The 22,142-nt window shown below is 32.0% G+C and overlaps 1 protein-coding gene across 2 annotated transcripts; it reads left to right on the top strand.

The window, feature by feature from the left end:
• LOC134706236 (calpain-A-like) lies at positions 1-20,467 on the top strand. 2 transcript variants are annotated; one of them, XM_063564989.1, is made up of 16 exons: positions 1-208; positions 1,377-1,709; positions 2,112-2,243; positions 3,019-3,221; positions 4,768-4,948; positions 6,569-6,634; positions 7,193-7,266; positions 8,911-9,074; positions 9,769-9,870; positions 10,127-10,227; positions 10,691-10,890; positions 16,802-16,875; positions 17,389-17,499; positions 18,479-18,552; positions 18,837-19,063; positions 20,095-20,467. In XM_063564989.1, exons 1-16 carry the CDS (start codon positions 5-7, stop codon positions 20,108-20,110), a joined length of 2,262 nt encoding a protein of 753 aa, XP_063421059.1. In that variant the 5' UTR covers positions 1-4; the 3' UTR covers positions 20,111-20,467. The 2 variants fall into 2 exon arrangements, with proteins under 2 accessions (XP_063421059.1, XP_063421060.1); XM_063564990.1 differs by lacking the exon at positions 17,389-17,499.
• Positions 20,468-22,142: the final 1,675 nt, after the last annotated feature.

The raw sequence follows: 22,142 nt of genomic DNA, 5'->3' as shown, positions 1-22,142 counted from the left end.
TATCATGGGTTGTGCTCCTTCTTCTGATAGTCCTGATCATGCATCATTTGAACATCATGAACAGCAGTATTTTAGGAGTGAAGTACACACATGGAGCCATCAAGAAACGCATTTTCACCAGAGTACACACCAACAACACACTTCTTCTCACCAGAATACACAACAAGAGCAACAATATTCACCAAAAAAATTACAAACACCAATCGAGGTAAATAAACAGGGTCACAGTATCTACTATATTTCTTTTATTTATTTAATGATTTTCCTCTAAGTCAAAACGTCAGCCAATGCTTTTTTTACTTATAATTTCTACCTTCATCAGATATGATAACGTATGTTGCAAATACCTCTTGTCATTGAATAGATTTTCAGCGATATATATAGTCAAATGTTGATTTTATGTATTTTTCATTATGCTTGGCTAAATTTGTAAGTATTTACTATGCGATATCTTGAATTATAATGAAATGATAGTTTACATACATTTAATAAGAATTTTTTTAATATTTTGGTGGGTGCATTTGAATTTAACAAAAACCAAATAAATATATGTTATAAATTTCAACTGTTGAAATGACACATACACAGTTTCATCTGCTATTTATTTCGTTTATTTGTAGTCTGTACAGCTGTTTAAGTAAATGACAACACATCTAGATTTTGTTTTCCTGTTCAAAAAATGAATATATCCACAATTGTCTCCACTTTGTTTTATCAAATCTAAGAAATTCTTGTTACAAAGTGATGTCGCTTTAAAAATTTGAAAATTTACGTTTAAAACGTTTGCAAAGCATTTTACATTTAGAGATGTTGAATTAATATTAAAATGACCACAACCCGTCCGAAGAGCAGTTTTGTTATATATTATAACAATCGGAGAGAGTCGAATACGAAGTGTTCCTAGTAGATCTGGAACGGCATGTCTCCATTTAGATTATGATCTCGTGAGTTAGAACCTCAGGCATTATTCTCCACATGGTATTTCATATTGCTTTACAATCTATAGTACAGAATACAAATGTTGAATATTAAGCCTACATTAAAAAAGATACATGTGAAACTTTAATTTTTGCAGTTATGATAATGGTCCATAATGTCTGTAAAGACGACGCATTAAAGACGAGATGAATCACCGACATAAACGTTATTTCTCACTTTTTACTACTAAAGGGCGTTTTACATCGTACTTACCAAAGGGCGTTTTACATCGTACTTACCAAAGGGCGTTTTACATCGTATTAACTAAATATGATATGAGTTTGACTGTCCCTCTGGTATCTTTCTTTTAGGAATGATTTGCTGCTTAGTAGCACTAAATATACTCACATCAACTTTTTGTTTTAAATAGTTCAAACTAAAAGTATCTTTTTTTTAAGTATAAATCAGCACCTGTGCAAATCGTGACTGCTAAACACAAAAGTGGTGATAAAAATGGGCCAACTGGAGTTAAAAGCAGGAAAACCAAAAGTGTTGTTGATTTTAACCATACTAACGATATGATATTGCCTGCACTGCCAGACTTCAAGGGAACCGAGTATGTACCAACAGACATTGGAACACATGAACTGTTCTTAGATTTTCGGACATCGTCTGTCGATTTTCCCACATATGCCCCTCCTCAACCGGACGGAGATCTGTATACTGACTACGATTTTACTGTGGATATTGCTTTTCCTAAAAACTCAGATTTGGAATGGAAAAGACCTATGGTTTGTATTCATTGTTAACATACTCAATTTCTATTTATTGATCAATTTATATCAAAATATGTTCATATATTTCTAAAGTGATTTAATTTGAATCCATTGATATTCATTCCTTGATTTATATTATGTAAGAAATATGGTTTTTATGCATGAGTTAATTTGGTGTTTATGTTCATGACACAGCAAACAATTACACAAGTTAACTTATATTGAACGCTCTTTATTTTCAATAGAAAAATACTAACACCAAATTAGAAGTATGAAAAGATGCTATATCGGATTTGAAAACAAACTCATCGTAAATTGCTTAATTCAAAAAGCTGTATCAGAACAAAAAGAAAATGCAATATTTGCAAAATTCCTACTTTTTAAAACTTAAAATATAGTAAAACATTGTTTTTACAGGAAGTCGCAGAAGACCCTGTTCTCTTTTCAGACGGCGCAACTCGATTTGACATTGGACAAGGTGAAGTCGGCACTTGTTGGTTTATGGCTATGGTAGCCAACATTGCAGACAAACCAAGATTGTTACGAAGGGTTAGTAGGAATAAACATAACCAAAGGGTTTAAACAAAAAAAATTCCAAACCGAATACGAAATGTTAATGGGAGATATTCGTTGTTATATTGCGGTTTACATATTATAACAACTATTATATTATTCATGTGAGATTTTCTCTGTAATGAGTGGTCTAACATTGTTTGTATTTCTGTTGTGTAGTGTTGTCATTTAAGCGATATTATTTGACATTGCATATAGTTATGACAGGTACCAGGATTATAATTTAATCTACATAAGACTTATCAGTTCTCTCAGATATTCCAAAACACCACGTTTAACCCACCATTTTGTTCTTTAAATGTCATGTACCAAGTCAAATGTATGCGTTATTTGCATTTTATTCACAGTAATTGGTAGATTTTTTGCAATATTTTTTTATCTCAAGAAAACACCTGATTTATGCCATAAAGGTAAAACCCAACAGCCAGCGATTTGATGCTAGTATTATGAATAAGTTTAAATGTACTTATTTGATAGTCATTTTTGTTTGTGATTTCAAGTAAAATATCAAGAAATCTGAACGGAGTGAGACCAGGTGTGTCACTTTGTTTACATGAGAATTATAAATCTTGACGGAAATATAGCAATAAGTTTGATATGATTTTTTACACTCATATTACGTGTTTCTGTGCAACCCTCACCCGCTATCGTCTAAGCCAAAACGTCTTGAAAATAAAGTATCACCATGACTATCATAATGGTCTCAAAGCAATATATCAACAAGAGAGTATTTACTTCTTTTATATTACAGGTAATACCGAGCGATGCTTACAAAATAGGATCGGACAATTATGATGGGATTTGTCACTGTCGGTTCTGGAGATTTGGTTTTTGGCATGATACCTATATTGATGACTTTCTACCCATTACGGATGAAACAAAAATATTTGGGGCTCACTCTGCAACAGATCCGAATGAGATGTGGGTGGGTCTCCTGGAAAAGGCTTTCGCGAAGTAAGTGTAAGGTAGATTGGGTGTCTTAATCAAAATCCATAGATTTTTTTTTAATAATTTGCCAAAATGTAGTTTATATCCTGCTTGTTTAAAAACATTAATAAAAATAATGGGTCACCGAACTTAATTCACACTACCGGTTGTGCAAAGTTGTCAAGATTTTGAATAAATAATGCATGGAAATCTAATTTTTCGCCAAAATATGCAGACCACACATTGCAATTTGAGATAAAATATGAGAAGATAGCTCCAATATTATGCTTTCAGATAAAAAAAAATGAAAAATGGGGTAACCGGACTCAGTTTTCTTGCTACATGTAAAAATTGGTAAATTCCTCACACATTTTATTGTAAAAGTAACACTATCTGAATTATCAGCCCTTGCAATTGAGTTGCATCCCCTTATTTGTCAAAATTGGGAAAAAATGAATCAAAGGAAACAATTCTTTTTTTTGTAAAATACAATCATAAATATGATCAAACATGGCATTTTCTATATCTTAATGAAAATTCTTTCACATGGATAACCTACTTCTCTAAATATTTGCACATTTCATCAAAGATCTAGACCTTGTTTTCTTGTATTTCAAAATCCAAGATGGAGGAAGATCTACCTTAAGGCTTTTCTAAATTTACGCCAAAGTATGTGTTTTTTGTAAGCAATGTGCATTGATCCACCAATTAATCATTATAATCTCTATCATGCACTACTCCTGGATCTCACGGATTTGGTCAATATAGCGTAAAAAGTGATACATGTCTTTTTACCCGTTTGTCTTTTAAAGTATATGTGTTGTCTTATTGCGGTCTCATTAACTTATCTTATATTCCCATTTATTCATGTTTTCCCAAAGATGTACCGAATGTTATCAAAGGTACTAAAATTATGATTTAATACGCGAGATTTGCGTTTGTCTTCATAAGACTCATCAGTGACTCTCAGATCTAAACAGATTTAAATCCAAAGAAGTACAAAGTTGAAGAGCATTGAGGACCCGAAATGTTGAAAAGTTATGCTTAATATTGCTAAGGTAATCTATTCCTGGGATAACAATATTATTGATATTAATGTCAACACCGAAGTGCTGACTACTAGGCAGGTGATACCCTCGTGTACGAAACGTCCACCAGGTACTGTTTGATGTAACAATCTTTGTAAGTTTATCTTCTTAATACAATCTGATCTGAAAAAATGCATAATGGACCGAAAGCAACGGACAATAATAGAAGTGTTGAACAAAAAGGCAAAATTATCGGGCAAAATGCAAACGTGGACAAAAAGCACAGAAGCAACAGTGTACATTTTATATATTATGTCTGTTTAATTCACGCATCATTGTAAAAGTAACGGAATTTTACAAGACTGTATTACAAAGTGAGTGGTTGATCGCTATAAAACCATTTACTACATTTGAAGTCAAGAATGTGACAATTAGTTTTTATGTGTTTTGTCATTTGATTTTGCCATGTCATTAAGAGGTATTTCCGTTTGTGTTTAGTTCAAAAACTATTTGTGAATAACTATAGAATATGTAAATATTAACAGATTATATGGATCGTACGACGAAATAACCGAGGGGTTAATAGCTGATTCCTACTTGAACTTAACAGGAGGAGTTGCGGAGAGGATCGACTTTTCGACGAAAAAGATTTCCCCAAAACGATTATTCCAAAGGTTATACAATGCCTTCCAATGCCCTACTACTATGGCTGGATGTATATGTCCGGTATGGAAATAAAACATTGAATATATATTTAGGACTCTAAAGTACGATGATCACGCTAAAATGCGATGGTCTACGCTAAAGTACGATGGTGTATCACGCTAAAATGCGATGGTTTTTTTTGTTACTGCACGATGGTTTATCATGCAATGGACCATATGTTAGGGGATTAAAGTTCAGATAATAAAAATAGTCTTTCTTTTTTTGCAAAACAAAAACTAGTATATACATATGCTAAGGTATAACATATGTGATAGGATTGGTTATAATTTACCGGCATGCTTAAATGATTATTTCTAAATTTAAAAGACCAACCACGTAATAATTATGAAAAAAAGTCATTTAAGTGTCACAAAATACTACATGTCCTGTTAAATGGTTTTTTCAACAATAAGGGCGCATTGATTATTTGTGTAGCTTGTCGTTCACACAGTCTATCACTACTATGAACACCCCCCTTACCGTCGTCACAAATGTTACAAAGCTCTTTTTTACCGACGTTAATTTTCAACAAAATTGACATTGTTTTAATGGGACCCTAAGTAGACTGCAACGTAAACAATGATTTTAAGTATCTGTTCGTTCCGAATAGAAGCAGGATAAAGGAAACAGTATCCCTTTGCGTATACTATTTTATATCTATATAGAAATATTGTCAAAGGTCTATGCTGTGTAAGACACAAGTCATTCTTCTAGCACCCGAAAATAAACACATTTATTTTATCCGATTTAGCCCGGTTAGGTTTGAAATTAAGTCAAGCACATTCCGGATTAAAAGTTGTTAATCAAATATTCGTGATGTATCTTCGGCATGTACATAATGTTTTTGGTTTGTATAAACGACTGTTAACGTCATAATCAAACTACGTTTTTACATTTATCCTTTCGTGGACCATCGGACTTTAGCGTATGCAAGCATCGCACTTTAGTGTAAACCATCGCACTTAAGCGTGATCGATTTTCAAAGGTTAAACCTGTAAATAAGATGAGATATGAGTATACTTCCAATGTTAAAATAACTCTTTGACACACACATATTTATATCAAGGGTTAGGTTTTGCGTTGTGGAGGGGACATGGTTAGGATCTATAGTGATTAGGTTGGCTTACTATTATACATAATGTGAGCATGGACGTTGTTTCCAGCTGTTAATAAGTATCTCCATGATAATAATTTGTTTAATAGGCAATCTAGAAAAAATATCATTTAAAAAACCCATCTCATAGGCAATTTGAAACAAATATGTATATAAAAAAATAGATATGAACCTAATGATTATGGATAGGTTTAAATACATTTTGCCAAGTTGTTTCAGTAGAGAAGATTTTTGTAAAAAAAATATAACGGACGACGGATGACAAGAACTGTGAAAAGCTGGGAAAAAATCAATTAACGATACATTAACGTAGTGTAACTTTAGTTGATAAACATACATTACTGAAATATGTTTATCTATCGTGCTACAGGCTCAATCCACAATTTCAACAAAAGAAATATACAGCCCCAAGCCAGGAATATCACAGTTATTATCCATTCGTTTAATGCGTTTGAACTTTTTTTTTTGCTCTTTAGTTTTAGTTTTACTCGGGGTTCGTTATTTTTCACATTTTTCTTTTTTTGCAGCATGAAAGCGATGGTAAACGTGGATTGGTAGGAGGTCATGCTTACTCCATAAACGGAGCTTTTATTGTAAGTTTATTTTCGTTTACAGACACAACTAAGAAGCCTGTTTTTTATAAGTCTGATATATTATATAGCACACACTTTATTCAACTATTTACTTAAAAATGAGGCGAAAGATACCAGGTGACATTAAAAGTCATTCAAACAAGTCGAAAATGACGACATGGCTTAAATAAAGACAAACAGACAAACAATAGTCAAATAAACACAAACAGAGAAAAATAAAGACTAAGCAACACGAAACCTTGGGGTGCTCTCAAGTACTTAGTGTAAAGCCTTTCAAGAAGTGGTTTTCCAGGGGGAAATATTTAACAACTTACAGTATTTATTAGCAAACCTGAACTGCGGATACTATCTATGTTGCTATACGAACACTTAGTTGATTAGATGATGGAATATTTCCAATTTTTTGTTTATATTTATATCAAAGTTTAAAATGATTTATATTCCAAAAAAAATTTCAGACGTCTCTGGGATTTTTAAAATATAACACCAAAACGATCATTAGAAATATAAAAACAAATTTGATAATAAAAGCTTCTAAATAGTAACTTTTTTTTGTAGGTGGGTGAAGCCAATTTATTAAGATTAAGAAATCCCTGGGGCAACGGTGAATGGAACGGCCCATGGAGTGACAAGTATTTAATTTCATATCTGGTGACATAAACAACGCATACATTATAAAAGGCGACGGAGTGCTGTTCGAACGAAATAGTCTCTAGATACCCTCCAAACGATTATATCAAATATTTGTACATGATATTAAGGGGACCGAACCTCATTCGGTCGGGGATTTTTTCATATATTCGAACATATTGAAATCATAAAATCGTTCGGGGATCTAGGGAATATTTGCGCACATGTCTATCTAGGTGTTTATATCATTATATACTTGACATAAATTTCATTTATTTTATCTAAGCAATTTATGGATTGTAAATCAACAAAATTAAAATATTAAATATTTAATATAATTTTGACACATATTTTTTAGATATTTTGCTCGTATTTTTCTTTATATTTTGCTGCGTTTAATCTGCGTGTGCATTTTGCAATATGCTTGTTTTAATTTTAAATTCTAAAATATATTTTAAACCACGAATTACTATCAATAAAATTAACGGTAACAAATTTCTTGCGCCAGATGCGCATTTTGACAATACATGTCTCTTCAGTGATGCTCGTGGCCAAAATATTTGAAATCCAAAGCTTATATAAAAGATGAAGAGCTATAATCCAAAAGGTTAAAAAAAAGTATAGCCAAATCCGTGAAAGAAATTGCATGAGGGAGATACATTCCTTAATTTATAATAATTTCTAAAATTTTGTAACAGCAAATCTTAATAAGTGTTGCAATATTTTATTATTTGTTGTTATTTAAAACATTATTCCAGTTCATAACGTAAACTCTTGCGAGGGTCTTGAATTATATACTCTAGATACTGTCGTTGTCTCAATAATGTGTTATAATTTTCTTTTAATTGTCTTGGTAAATTATTAACCTTTACTATTATCTATTTGGTAATATCCGTATATCATGGCTCAGTACTTGGCATCATGCCAATATGTTGGTTTGCTGTAGTCGTTTTTTGTATTCCTGTCTTTCGGTTTTGATCATGTGCATTGTCTTTATGCCATTTTAATTTTCTTCATTGACATATTTGTATGTTTTTACACTGATTTAAATTATAATTCAGGGTTGACTGCTATTCCCCTATTTGTTAACATTTTTGCCTGTGATGTCTGTTTGTTTTGTTCACACATTGTTGTCAACATAATGGAATTTTATTTGACAGTCAAACTAGTCAGAGATTATAGGTTCATCTGATTGACATCAAACATACTCTTTAGATCTTACACTTTTGTACTATTCTTGTACACAACTGTATATTAATTGTTTTAAATTCGATGTTTGATGTTACGAATCTTTCATAGATTTTTTTATGCACTCAAAATCCTTTGCAACCCGCGAAGACGATGTTATCTGGATTATTTAGAATTTGCGCTACCAATATTTGAATTCATCAATCATTGCTTTCACAGATTGTACTCTTACACCACAAATACAGCCACTGGCATCAAGATACTATTTAATTATAATTTATTGAATGTTAAAAAGCATGAAGTGTTAATGGTGTTGGTGCATTTATTTCTATTGTTTTGGTAGTGGAGTGCTGTACTATTTATAAAATTATATTGAACAATGCGAAATACACTACGATCTAAAGGATAAATATCGTATAATCATATTAATTTAATTGATGATGTTTTAATTTTGTTAGGAGTCCTAAATGGAAAACTGCCCCATCAGACTGTGTCCCACACCCTTCAAAAGACGACGGAGAATTTTATATGGATATAAATGATTTTCTGCGATACTTTGAAGATTGTACCATTTGTAATCTAACACCGGATTTTGACAGAGATGGATTTCCTGATATGTTAAGTAAGGAAACGCAAGTATATCTACTCTTGTACAACAGAGCCCTAGTCATCTTAAAATAAATGACCCGAATACTAGAAAATTGAATACTCAAATTAAAAAAATAACAATATGAAATTATAAAATTGATTTAAAAGCGATAACTTTAAAAGGAGATGACACCAATTACCGAAAAGTAAAACACACAAAATTGCCTTTAATATAGGACTTGATAAATCTAGGGTTCTCAGCGCACAAAAATCAAAGGAAATTGAAATCAATATGGCGTGGAACTTTTGAAAGTAATCAAGATTTCATCACATACACATCCATTATCATTGCTCATACCTCAAAGTATGATAAAAACAAAATACTTAAAAATCGTCTGTAGATAAAATTTATGCTGTTTTAAACTCTATTTGTGTAGAATAAAGATTGCCGACGCTACTCGAAACATATGGCTTGGTGACATTCGTTTGTTTTATAGTTCCTTGGAAGTCTGTCCTGTCAACAGGGTTTAAAACAACACTAAATTTGTGTATTGTCATATACCCTAACCCTAACCCTAACCCGAATTGTGTTTTGGTCGATAGTTTCTGTCATACGGTACATCTATGTGTAAATAAGGTTAAAGTAGGGATTTTTTTAAAGTATTTTGTAAATTTGATATCAGTGCCAGTAAAATATTTGTAAGTGGCAACTTTTTTTTATATTTTAGACTACGTTACGTGTATATATGGAAACTGGCGAGATGGAAAGAATGGTGGATTTGAACAACGAACAAAGAATCCATTTTACAGTGTTACACTCGGCGATGAAGGTATGCTGTTGCTTCAAACGTTTCAAATACAGCAACAATGTTTTCTAATACAACTTAAAATATTGATGATAGGATAAGTAATATGATCGAAATATTCTATTTAGTAAAACGAAAGTGTTGGCTGTATCTGAAGTCATATACATATATACATATATTATAACTTAATTTCTGTTTATAAAATATTTCTCTTTCAGGTAAAAATATGCAACGTAATTTTTAGTGTTTAGTTGTTCATGTATATGTATTGTATCTGTAGCAATGAACGATGAAGGTAAAGTTTCCCTTGTTGTTCAGATAGTACAAAGAACATTGGAGAGCAGGAATGATATTACTGAAGTCAGATGCGATCTATTCAAGGTATGTTTCTTTTTATGTCGTCAATACATATACAGTGTTTAGTGTAGAGCATGATGTTAACTGCGCTAGAAAAGAATAATTGTGTACTTATTTACTTACCAAACCTTTTGTTTGGCTAATCTAGAGAAACATATATTAATCTTTGACTGTATAATATATTTGCAGTGTAATAAGATGAATAGATCATCACATGTACGTAGCTTTAAATGCATAAGCAAAATAGGTAGAATTCTATAATCAAAATAAAAATTAGTCACTTCTGTTTCAATTATTTCAAAATAATTGATGGCAGTTGACTATCATAGCCGAAACTTCTCTAATAAATGGCTAAATCAGATTGGACATGACTATGTGTTTAAAAATCTAGCGAAGCTATTTTGAAATGTCTGCGTAAGAGTTAATGTAAAGGTAAATGTATACCAACAATGTATAAGACCTCGGATGTTTTGTTTTTATCTTTTAGGTTCTCGGCAAAAAGGAAGAATGTGTTTCCCTGGAACTGTTAGGTGACAAGTCTAATGTATACATGCCAAGTGTACAAATACTATACAGATTTCTGGTTGAACCAGGTTCATATGTGGCTATACCCTCGACATTGGAAGCTGGATACGAAAAAGAGTTCCTGATCAGATTTTTTACCGCTGCTCCAGTGTCAAATCCTCAGTACGTTAAATTTTATACTATGTTCAAATTAGAATATAAATATTAACTGAAAGCAAAAAAGATAGGGCATAGGTTAAAATTAACTCAATAGGCCTACTTTGAGTTACAATTTAACTATATCATATATATTCACCAAGACCCATTGGTGGCCTTCGGATGTTGTCTGCTCTAAGCTCGGGTTGTTGTCTCTTTCACACATTTTCCATATCCATTCTAAATTTTATTATTTGTAAAATAAGGTGTCTTCCAACATCAATTTCAACAAACAGTAAAACTGAGAATGGAAAGGTGAAATGTGTCAAAGAGACAACAAACCGACCATAGAACTGATAATAGTGGAAGGTCACCAACAGGTCTTCAATATAGCGAGAAATTCCCGTACCAGGAGGCGCCCTTCAGCTGTCCCCTTAACAAATAAATATACTAGGTTTAAGTGAAAATGAACGCCATACAAAACCCCAAAAAATGTCTATGCAGTGAGTCTTCTAACATACTCTACTCTTGACAATGATCCCCAAACAATAAGGTAACGTATAAAATACCGTATGCGGGTTTATTTCGGGATTGTAAAATTTCGGTATTTTCATTGATTAATGTATACGAAATATTTTTGCAGTGAATATTTTGTCGGATTCAAAACTTTTATCAATACCTTTGCATGTGCACTTTTAAATTGGCGAAATTTAATATATCTGCGAATAAGCGAAAATTTACACCCCGCGAAATTAACCCGCTAAACGATATAGTGATGGATTTACTCATGATATTGCTGTTCATAATATATATTTTCTTTGTGGGTCCCCCTCCTGACGGTGATGTTATAAAATAAAAATTCTTATATGATTTGTATATCTATAAATACGTGAATTTTATTGGTCAATAAGAGTTTTTCTTTTGGATTACACTTCGATAAACCATGTTCCGAAACTACTTTTGTAACCTGCACTTATCTATTCATGTGCGATACATGAAAATTCAGGGATTCCTGGATTTGTTTTAGCAAATTGGGTTTGAAAACCAAATACATAATAGTTGTTTATATTGTAATGCATATATTACAAAAAAAAATAATTCATCAAAGCTTTGAAAATGTATGAAATTAAGATTTGAATAAAACTCCGCGAACTTTCACAAATGATTTGGCGAATTTACATCACTCAAAAAACGACGTCAAACGAATGTAAACTTTCAAGCGAACGACTGTTTCGCTACTTTTACGCTTCCAATTAGGATAATATCTCATGTAAATGAAGTTTTTGAGGTAGGTGCTACATTATTTTAGACTATATTGCATTAATTCAACATTTATGGATTTAAGAAAGTCATAACTCATTAGTTAAGGCATGTCAATCGTGCATTTGTTGGTAAAAGAAGTAAGCAGTAAATAACAAAATATGAATTAAAAATCGCGAACAATTGGTTTATCATAAGGATTAAACACATTTTTTTCTAGAGGTTAGTGATGTAAAAACCGGGGCGATTAACTTCCAAACTGAATAAAAGTCCGAAATGTAAATGTGTAGCCTTTTTCAGTCATTGACGTTTGTACACTTACGGATATATGTGGCTCGTAAAAATGCTGGTCATATAAAAAGAATCTTTGTGGCTATCATTTTCAGGATCTTTGGAAAATGAGGTGGATTTGTGACTCTTTTCGTGACAATAACGTCAATCCAGTATCGTATCTAAAGGTTTTCTTGCAAGTGACGTTTGCACAACAAGGTATATGTTTGGATATTCTATCAGAAACGTTTGTAGAATAAGGTATAGGTGTTGCTCTTCTCATGTTTATACTGTTCATACTTTAAAACATCTTTTTGGTTCTTTCCCCTGTATGTGACGTTTGAAAAATAATGTAGACCTGTGACCCTTTCTCTGACATTAACTATTTTACAGTAAGATATATGTGTTGCTTTTCACATGACAATGATGTACAAGAAAACTTTTCGTACACTGATGTATTTCACATGATCTTCTACTGTCAGTACTGTCTATACACTGAGGTATCCCTCCTGTCCAGCCAACCACCAACACGTGATTTCTTTGATGGATAACATGACTAAACAACGATGAGTTAGAAGCAAGATATGCTTGGTAGATAAAGACTATATAGTTAAACAATTCAGTGTTACGTTAACTCCACTCCTCTATCATAACTAAACCAGATGTCATGACTTTCAAATTAACACACCTTAATGTTTGGACTTGAAAGTTATTTGATTTTTATTAAGGTAGCACAATGCAAAGATTTTATACCTTCAATTCCCCAAATGCCGTAACTTTCTTTATGATGCTTGTAAATTTATAAAAGTAATATTCATGGATAGCTTAGAGATTATTCTTTCAAACTAATGCAATTAGGTATTATACAATAATTATGTAATCAGTTATAATGTTTCTACAAAATTTAAGAAGAAATTTCAACTTTCAATTGTTCATAATGGATACTCCGAGAGAGCAGATTTTTAACATATGTCGTTCCTAGAGCAATTATCTACAAAAGAGTGTCTCAGATTTCGGATAGAATGTAAAGGTCAAATTTCACACCTTATTAAACATTATTTACTTTAATATGGTAAAGATGTTTACACTAATTACAGATTTATAAGACAATGGAATACGATAGCGATAATTTGAGACATCCTTTTGTAGCTCCTGTTGTGTTGATTGCGTTTTAAAATATTGAAAACAACACGTTATTAATTTCTTGCGTCCGAAGCGCTTTTCTGGATTTATCTTCATCAGGAACGATCAAAGCCAAACATTTGAAATCCGAAGATGTACAAGTACCGAAACCGTTGAAGAGCTGTATGTCAAAAATACCTAAAATAAATAGCCAAATTCATCTAAAGCCAACTTTGCCTGACAGAGTTGAAACCTTAGTTTCTTAATAATTTATAAATTTATAAACGGACAATTTTAGAAAAGTTATAGTTATATGTATAGTTATAGAGATGACAGAGAAACATTCATTCAAAATAAATTCATCATAGATACCAGGACTAAATTTAGTATATACGCAAGACGCGCGTTTCGTCTACAAAAGACTCATTAGTGACGCTCGAATCCAAAAAAGTTAAAAAGGCCAAATAAAGTACGAAGTTGAAGAGCATTGAGGACCAAAATTCCTAAAAGTTTTGCCAAATACAGCTTAGGTAATCTATAGATATAGGAAGATGTGGTGTGAGTGCCAATGAGACAACTCTCCATCCAAACAACAATTAAAAAATTAAACCATTATAGGTTAAAGTACGGCCTTCAACACGGAGCCTTGGCTCACACCGAACAACAAGCTATAAAGGGCCCCAAAATAACTAGTGTAAAACCATTCAAACGGGAAAACCAACAATGAGTGAACTGTGAACTGACCAATATAATGCCATTAATTGCATAATAATTGATTACATAATGATGGCATATAAAAAATATTGCATTTATTTAAAACAATAATGTTTTATCTTTCTATATATTCCTCTGTTATTAATTTATATGCAGTCTTAAGAAAGTATCAGCATTTTGAGGGTTGGAGATCAGAAGTATTTTTTGTATTGTGCTACCTGACGTATTCACAACGCTATATTCGTCCCATCGTTTTTACATTTGGTCGTAGTTGATAATAGATGTCTCATTATTTTCCACAAATAAGAACGATTACTAAAAACCTGTGTTTGCACTCGTCTCATCTGATATAATCCTATTTTTATTGCAACTCTTTTTCTGATAGAAGGCCGCTGTGTGTGTGTAATAAGTAAAGTTGTTTCAACAATTGGCATTGAAATCTTTCGTGCTTGTGTTTTTTTTAATCGAATATTTATTCTGAAAAATAGCATTGTGAACGGTGTTTAGCTGACCACATAAATCCCTCTGTACGGTGGATAGTTAAGTTGCTGTATACCGTACACAAAAACAAAATTTTCATACTCGTTTATTACCTAAAATTTCAAGGAATGAGTAATAACAGGTTTGTTTATGATTTTTATCTATAACTTTTGCCCTGTTTAAGCTTTCTTGCAGATAAAACTTGTAAATGTCTCGACAATTGTATCGAAATTAAAAGTTGATAGTGACATTCACAACTATTTGCGCATTTACAAGTTAATCGTTCTTATTACAATATAATTACATTAGATGTATGTTTCATTATAATACTTTATTTTGATTGGCTAACTGCACATCACGTGTTCTTCCGTAAGCAATTGCATCACTCAATAAAACTTTTCATCCATGAGAACACGTGGTCCAACAAAAAAGTGCACAGGTGAATAAAATAGAAAAAATATAAAATTCGTGTTTTCATGATCATAGCTAAAAAAATGTAATTATAAGTATTGGATGCTTCTTTTTGTAACTTTATAGGGTTGTAAAAGAGTTGACCGTGCGCACATTTTAAGCATGAAGCGCTTCCGCGTCATACAAAATGTACTTCGGTCAACGCTTTTACACCCCAATAAATTTACAAAAAGAAGCATTCAATTCTTAAATAAAGTAGGCTTATAAATAGGGAAAAAAATCGATGCGAAAATTATTTTGGAGGAAAAATTTCAGAAGTTAAGAAATGTACACTGGCCCGCTTGGTTAGTACCTATATATGTACGATCATACACGGTGTTATAGTTTGTCAGTGGCTTTCATAGTTTTGAATTTGGGCGTTCCTAATGGCAGATAATCAATAAAAGCGCCTCGGACCTCATCAAGTATAGTTTTAAGTTTTAAGCAGTTTAACTGTTATGTTATTATCGATGACAAAAATTCTTTACTGTCATTATCCCATCACCTTTGAGGTATTTAAATACCTATTGCCTGACCAGAATAAAAAATTGTCAACACAATTTGTCCATTTGAATTGTACAATAGGTATTGTGAGAGCTCATCAACAGGTGGTCATTAAACTACCCAGTAAAAAAATCTTAACTATTTCTAAAAGGTAAAATTTATATGACCGATATCTAGCTTGCTTTCCTCATGTATCATGACCAATGTCCTGAATAGACTATTCTATTAAGATATGGGTCATTGTAAGCTATTTCTTTTTGTGTCTCTAAATAGTCAAGATGGAAATTTCAATCAGTGGATTTAGTGTATAAAAAGGGAGATATATGTTTGCTTCATGGTGTTTTTAATGTGGGATGTATTTTAAGTTTTTGATTCCTGAATGGAATTAAAGTGTTTGTGAAATGGATTTTTTTGGATATAAGCCCATCTATATGTGAATATTTCTACAAGATGAATTATGTGTGGCGTATTGTTTTCTAATAGGATATAGTTTCCTGTTATATTAAGATTCCAGAAATGGAATAGTAGTGATGCTGAGTTTCATTTAATATTCAGGATCTACTTCAATTGGAATTACTGTTAACAATTATTTTCAATATATCAAAAAAGTACAAATGGCTTAGTGAATAGAAATTTCAATGCTTTATTCTTCATTATGAAAGTGGGATATACCAGCAATGATTTATTTGTGATTGTAAGCAAAATGAATAAATTTACAATAAATATCTTTATTAAACTGAACAAATATTGTATTTATGTAAAATGTCCCATACCTAAATAGAATAGTTCATTCAGGACATTAAACATGAGGAAAGCAAGCTAGCTACATGTATCATTCATTTAAAATAGCTCTGTCAAAAACAAACCAGGTAAATAAATCTACAGGTAGTTAAATGACCACCTGTTGATAATAGCTCTCACAATACCTATTGTACAATTTAAATGGACAAATTGTATTGACAAATTTTTTAAACTGGTCAGGCAATAGGTAATTCACTACCACAAAGCTTATTGGATAGGCACAGTAAAAGATTGATCATGTGAACTTCATTCGGTGTCATATAAGGAATCTTACCACTTCTCTTAGTTTCATATCATATCTGTCATTCTATTTATTAAAGTTATCATTGAATTTCAGTGAACTAGACAACATTACAATAATGACAGGAAACGGAAGAAATGGCGACAAACCAGGTGGAAATTCACGTTTTAGTAAGTTTTGTACTCGCACATACTACAATCATGATCAATGATGGTAAAATCAGATGTGTAGTCACAAATGTTAAAATTCACTTATAGTAGCACTCGCACAAACTAAGATCAAGTTATAATAATTCTTGTATTCACGCATAACATAATCACGTTATAGTTCTAATTGAACTCACACATACTGAGTGACATTATGTAGGGTACATGTAACTTTGTCCTCATACATACTAAATTAACCTTAAAGAAAGCATTTACCATAATATATTATCCATTTAAGTTATTTACTAAATAAACGGAGTAAAGATTAAATGAAATAAATTTTGTTTTAGTCATGACATTTGGTCCTTCTGTTCCCTCTGGTATCTTTTGACTCTCTTTAACAGTTCGTCAGGCAGTGTAATTAAAAGTAAAATCAGAAAAGGACTGATCTATAGTTGTTGATTTCTGTGTCATTTTGGTCTAGAAATGTTTTCTTGTTGTTTCATACAAAATTCTATAAAGATATATTCTTTTCAGAATGTACCAAATGCTCATTTGGTGCATTCAAAAGTGGTGTTAATGCTGGTGGAACAATAGAGAGTGACAAGTTTGCAAATAATCCCCAGTATAAACTGAAAGTCAAAAACGGTAAGATCAGATAGTGTGAGAAAGGATGAAAATAAGCTTCAGTATATGTTTACAATCAATACCCTTAAGAAGAAATGACATTACAGAAAAAATAACAACGATACTCATTGTTTTTATTGGCAATTGAACACATTTATTATTGCGCTCGGTGTGGTTTTATCAAATAAAGGCAACAGTAGTATACCGCTGTTCAAAACTCATAAATCCATGGACAAAAAACAAAATCGAGGTAACAAACTAAAACCGAGGGAAACGCATTAAATATAAGAGGAGAACAACGACACAACACCGAAGCGCAACACACACAGAAACGGACCAAGCAACAGACAAAACACCACGAGAATAACAAATATAACATCAAAACCAAATACATGAATTTGGGATAGACAAGTACCGTGCCACGTCTTATCTCAATATCTCAAAAATAAGAGAAAACACAAACGACTCAACGTTAAAATGCAACACACACAAAAACGAACAATATTATAACAATGGCCATCTTCCTGACTTGGTACAGGACACTTTTAAAGGGGAATAAAAGTGGTGGGTTGAAGTCATTCAATTACATTGGTTCTCGGAAAATATCATGCACCGCTTGCTTAACCTTACGACAATTACTTAAAGTTAGGAAAAATCTTTACATATATATGTACACTTAACACGTAGTCCAAAAAAAAATGCTGCAAGTATTAGAGCATAAATACATAACTAGTAAAAACATATACAGTTGGATTATAACTAGTTTTAACTAGAAACACGAGGCTATAGCGTAACAACTTTTGCTTTAAAAAAAAAAAAAGCATTGAGAAAATAGGCCTTCGATGTAGTCTGCTAGAAGCGTGTTCGGATTTTATAGCACTATATTTTTCAAATAGAATGTCAATGATATTATAGAAAACGATGACATATTATATTGATCAAGACCAAATGATGAACAAGTTTTCGTTACTCATTAATGTTAATCTTCAAAATATTTCAGAACAAACATTTAGGGTTGAAGTAATGCAACCAGAAAAGGAAAATGGCTTTGGACTTGGTATCAAACTCTTTAGAGTAAGTGGATCTTTGAATTGATTTAAGTAGATGTATAGGTTTTGTTATTTAAGAAAAATGATATCGGACATCCGGAATTCTAAATATACATAAAGCATCATTAACAGTATGCGATCAACACATTGTGATGCAATAAAGAGGAAATTATCATATCATACAAAATGCTTTTATATAAGTTTACATCAGTAAAATCAAGTATATATAGCACAAAGAAAAGTATCTGAAAACTATGTTTAAGATTTAAAAGGTTTAAAAGAGATACAATAATACGTTTAAATTTTCAGGCTCCTAAAGCTATTTTTCCTGCTAATAACGACTGGCTAAATGACAACTACAGCAAAACTTTGAGAGACAGTGAAGGTGGTGATGGCCCTTACCAATTGGGAACTTCTGTAGACACTTGTTACACAGTAAAGCCGGGAACATATGTACTACTTATTCACTGTGATAGTGAAGCGGATGAAAACGAATTTTCTGTTGCAATTTATTCAGAATGTCCAGTTGAAGTGGAGTAAGTTATCATACAAGTCATAAAATGAATATACTGAAAATTAAAAACAACACAATCAGTTTTCGATGTGCATTACAAAAACTGCCAACAAACCGATAAATAGTTAGTGTAGTAATTTTGTGTTTATCATGAAAAGTAAAAAAAAGGACCAAAACGGTCATTATAGCACAATAACGGATGAAGTTTGAAGTTTGAAGTTTCCTGTTCCCATATTTTGTAGCAGGACAGGACGAATAACATTGAGAACGAAGGTGGCCTATATATAAATGACCTATTATTTGAATTTTACATCTATGTAGATTTCTTATATATTTTCATGAATGATTGAAAACATGGTAAAATCACTTCTGATTAACAATTAATAACATCACCGGTACCAAATGTTTAGTTTGAACATATTTATTTATAGTGGATTGGGAAACAAGTTTTGCCACTGATAGTAATCCCTTTCCATTGTGCGGGTGCGAGTGCTGCCTTGTAGCGGCATTAGCCTACTCTTTTTTCGAAATCTACAATGGTGTCTATAACGTGCAAGAGATATGGCTCTCTCTTAACACGGGTCAGCCATTTATAGTCCCCTTCCGACGGACTATCATCGTTTCCTTAAGACCATACCCGCAAATGGTGTCAAGGGAGAGCCGAAAATTGAGTTCCTGAAATTTTCATCCCGAACGATAATCGAACCAGGAACCTTTGTGTTAGTAGTCTGTTGCAAAGTTCTGAACCATATGCACATTTCGACATTGAATGTCGCGAGGCCGAAATTTACGCAAGCATTAAAGAGTTGATCTTTAAAAAAATACATAGACCTACTACAAGATCCAATGCAAATCAGTTTTACAGATAGTTATTGTTTTGGCAAGACACCTTATACATTCATATTATGACGTTTTTATTCTGGTACGAATGAATCAAATTATTATCATACCCATCAAAAATGATAAACCATAAAAATAATACATATAATATTCACACGTTTAGTGGAAAAAGTACAAATATGAACATTAGCATATCTTTTATTTCTCTTTCAGATCAGCACACGTATAAATGTTTAAACAAATATATCTAAATTCTGAGATAAATACTGAAATGAAGGGATATTGTGGAACGTGGAAATAGGAACTTTATAGACATGCATAATAAAATAGAACAAAGAAACTGTCTTCCTGTTCTCATACAGTGGTATCATCACCAAAAACAGATTGATAACCAGGTTGCCTCTTTTTATAATTTAGATTTACAATTACCACATGATATTGTTTGAATGTAAAATATGCATTTTGTATCCGGTTGTGGTTTCCAGCTATCATAGATTTTTATACGACAATTTATGAACTAAAAAAGTCTAGTATTTCATAGTTGACTTATATGTGACTTTTTTTTTACATGTTATTTGTTCGAATATTAAAGTGGCCATTTCTATGTTATTGCTTTTTGTTTTTGCTATATATTTTTTTGACAACACACTTTATTTATTTATATGTTACATGTACACCACAATCTACCATGATATAAAGAATTTGTTTTCTTTTAATAATCAAGCAACTAGATGGTAAAATGTTACGTAAATGCACCAAAAAACTGTATAACATCAACTTATTAAGTAAAAAATTACTACTAGAAAAAAAAATCATGTTCCGCTCTAAAGATAATATCTTCTCACTATACAATGGATATTTCGGTGACTACGTTGAACGCATATATCCAATATATCTTGATATAATACAACAGATACAGATAAATCAGCCGGATGTATTGACCTACATCGTGAAATTGACAACGAGGTCCGATTTAGAACAAAACTTTCCGACAAAAGAGATTATTTCAGCATGCCAATTGTAATTATTCATTGTTATATAGCAATGTTCCACTATCGCATGCATATGGAGTATATATTTCCTGTTGATTCGATGTTATAGGGCATTTCCTATCATGATTTCCTTGATACAGGATTGCTGCTTACGATGAAGCTATTAACACAATATTTCAAAACGGTGTGGTTGAAATCATCCTTTCAAAAATATACAAGACCCCATCACGAGTTGATTGAACGTTACGGAATATCTGTTTGACAGATGATGATTCATATGTTCCAAATGTCGAAACCACACTCACGTTTTCTTTCCACGAATGAAATACCGAGTTAGACTGAGCAAACCCAAGAGTGTCACATGTGGAGTAGGATCTGCCTATCAACCAGAAACATGAGATCTTTTTTTGATTATTTAGTTTACTATGATGTCGTTCTTTTATTGCTTTTTTTCTTATGTAGAATTTCGTTTATGACTATAATCAAAAATGAATACACGAATTAAAATTGTGTAAAAGTAATACGTTTAGAATTCCGGAAAAGTTTAATTGTTTCTTGCCATTTTATCTTCTGTTATTTATATCTTATGATATAAGAGTGAACGACAACATGATAGTTATGCCAGTATGCTACGCACGCTAAGCTTGATTTCAACAAATCGAAATTGAAGGCACGAACTTTACTGAAATTCGAGCATTTTTAATCTGTAATTATTTAGGACCTGAATGCTTCTTTTTCTAATTTTATTTGGGTGTAAAAGCGTTAACCGTCGCACATTTTGTATTCCGTACTTCATTATAAACCAGTTTGCAACAACAATGCATAGACAAACACACGAAAAACAACTTACGAAAGACCTATACATCAATTATATGATTTTGTTTTCTAAATTAACTGTTTTCAAAAGTATGACTTATTTAAAATACTTAGGGTTTTCCTATCTCAGGCATAGATTACCTTAAAAAAAGCCGTATTTGAACAAAACATTTTTGGAAATTTGAGTCCTCAATGCTCTTCAACTTTATATTTGATTTGCTTTCGAACTGTTTTGATCTGAGCGTCACTGATGAGTCTTCTGTAGACCAAACGCACGTAAGGCGTATCAAATTGTAAGCCTGGTTCCTTTGATAACTATTTTGTCATTTCCCCAATGCATTGTTTTGACATTGACACGGAAGAAAATCCTGTCATGTATGTTGAATCATATTTTAAAATACAATCTAATAATATAATGCATCGCTTGTTGAAGTACGAATTCTTACAAAACAA

The sequence above is a fragment of the Mytilus trossulus genome, chromosome 2 (assembly GCF_036588685.1).
Source record: "Mytilus trossulus isolate FHL-02 chromosome 2, PNRI_Mtr1.1.1.hap1, whole genome shotgun sequence".
NCBI classification, from domain to species: Eukaryota; Metazoa; Mollusca; class Bivalvia; order Mytilida; family Mytilidae; genus Mytilus; species Mytilus trossulus.
The sequence above is the reverse complement of the archived record's forward strand: the minus strand, read 5'-3'. Positions and strand labels throughout refer to the sequence as shown.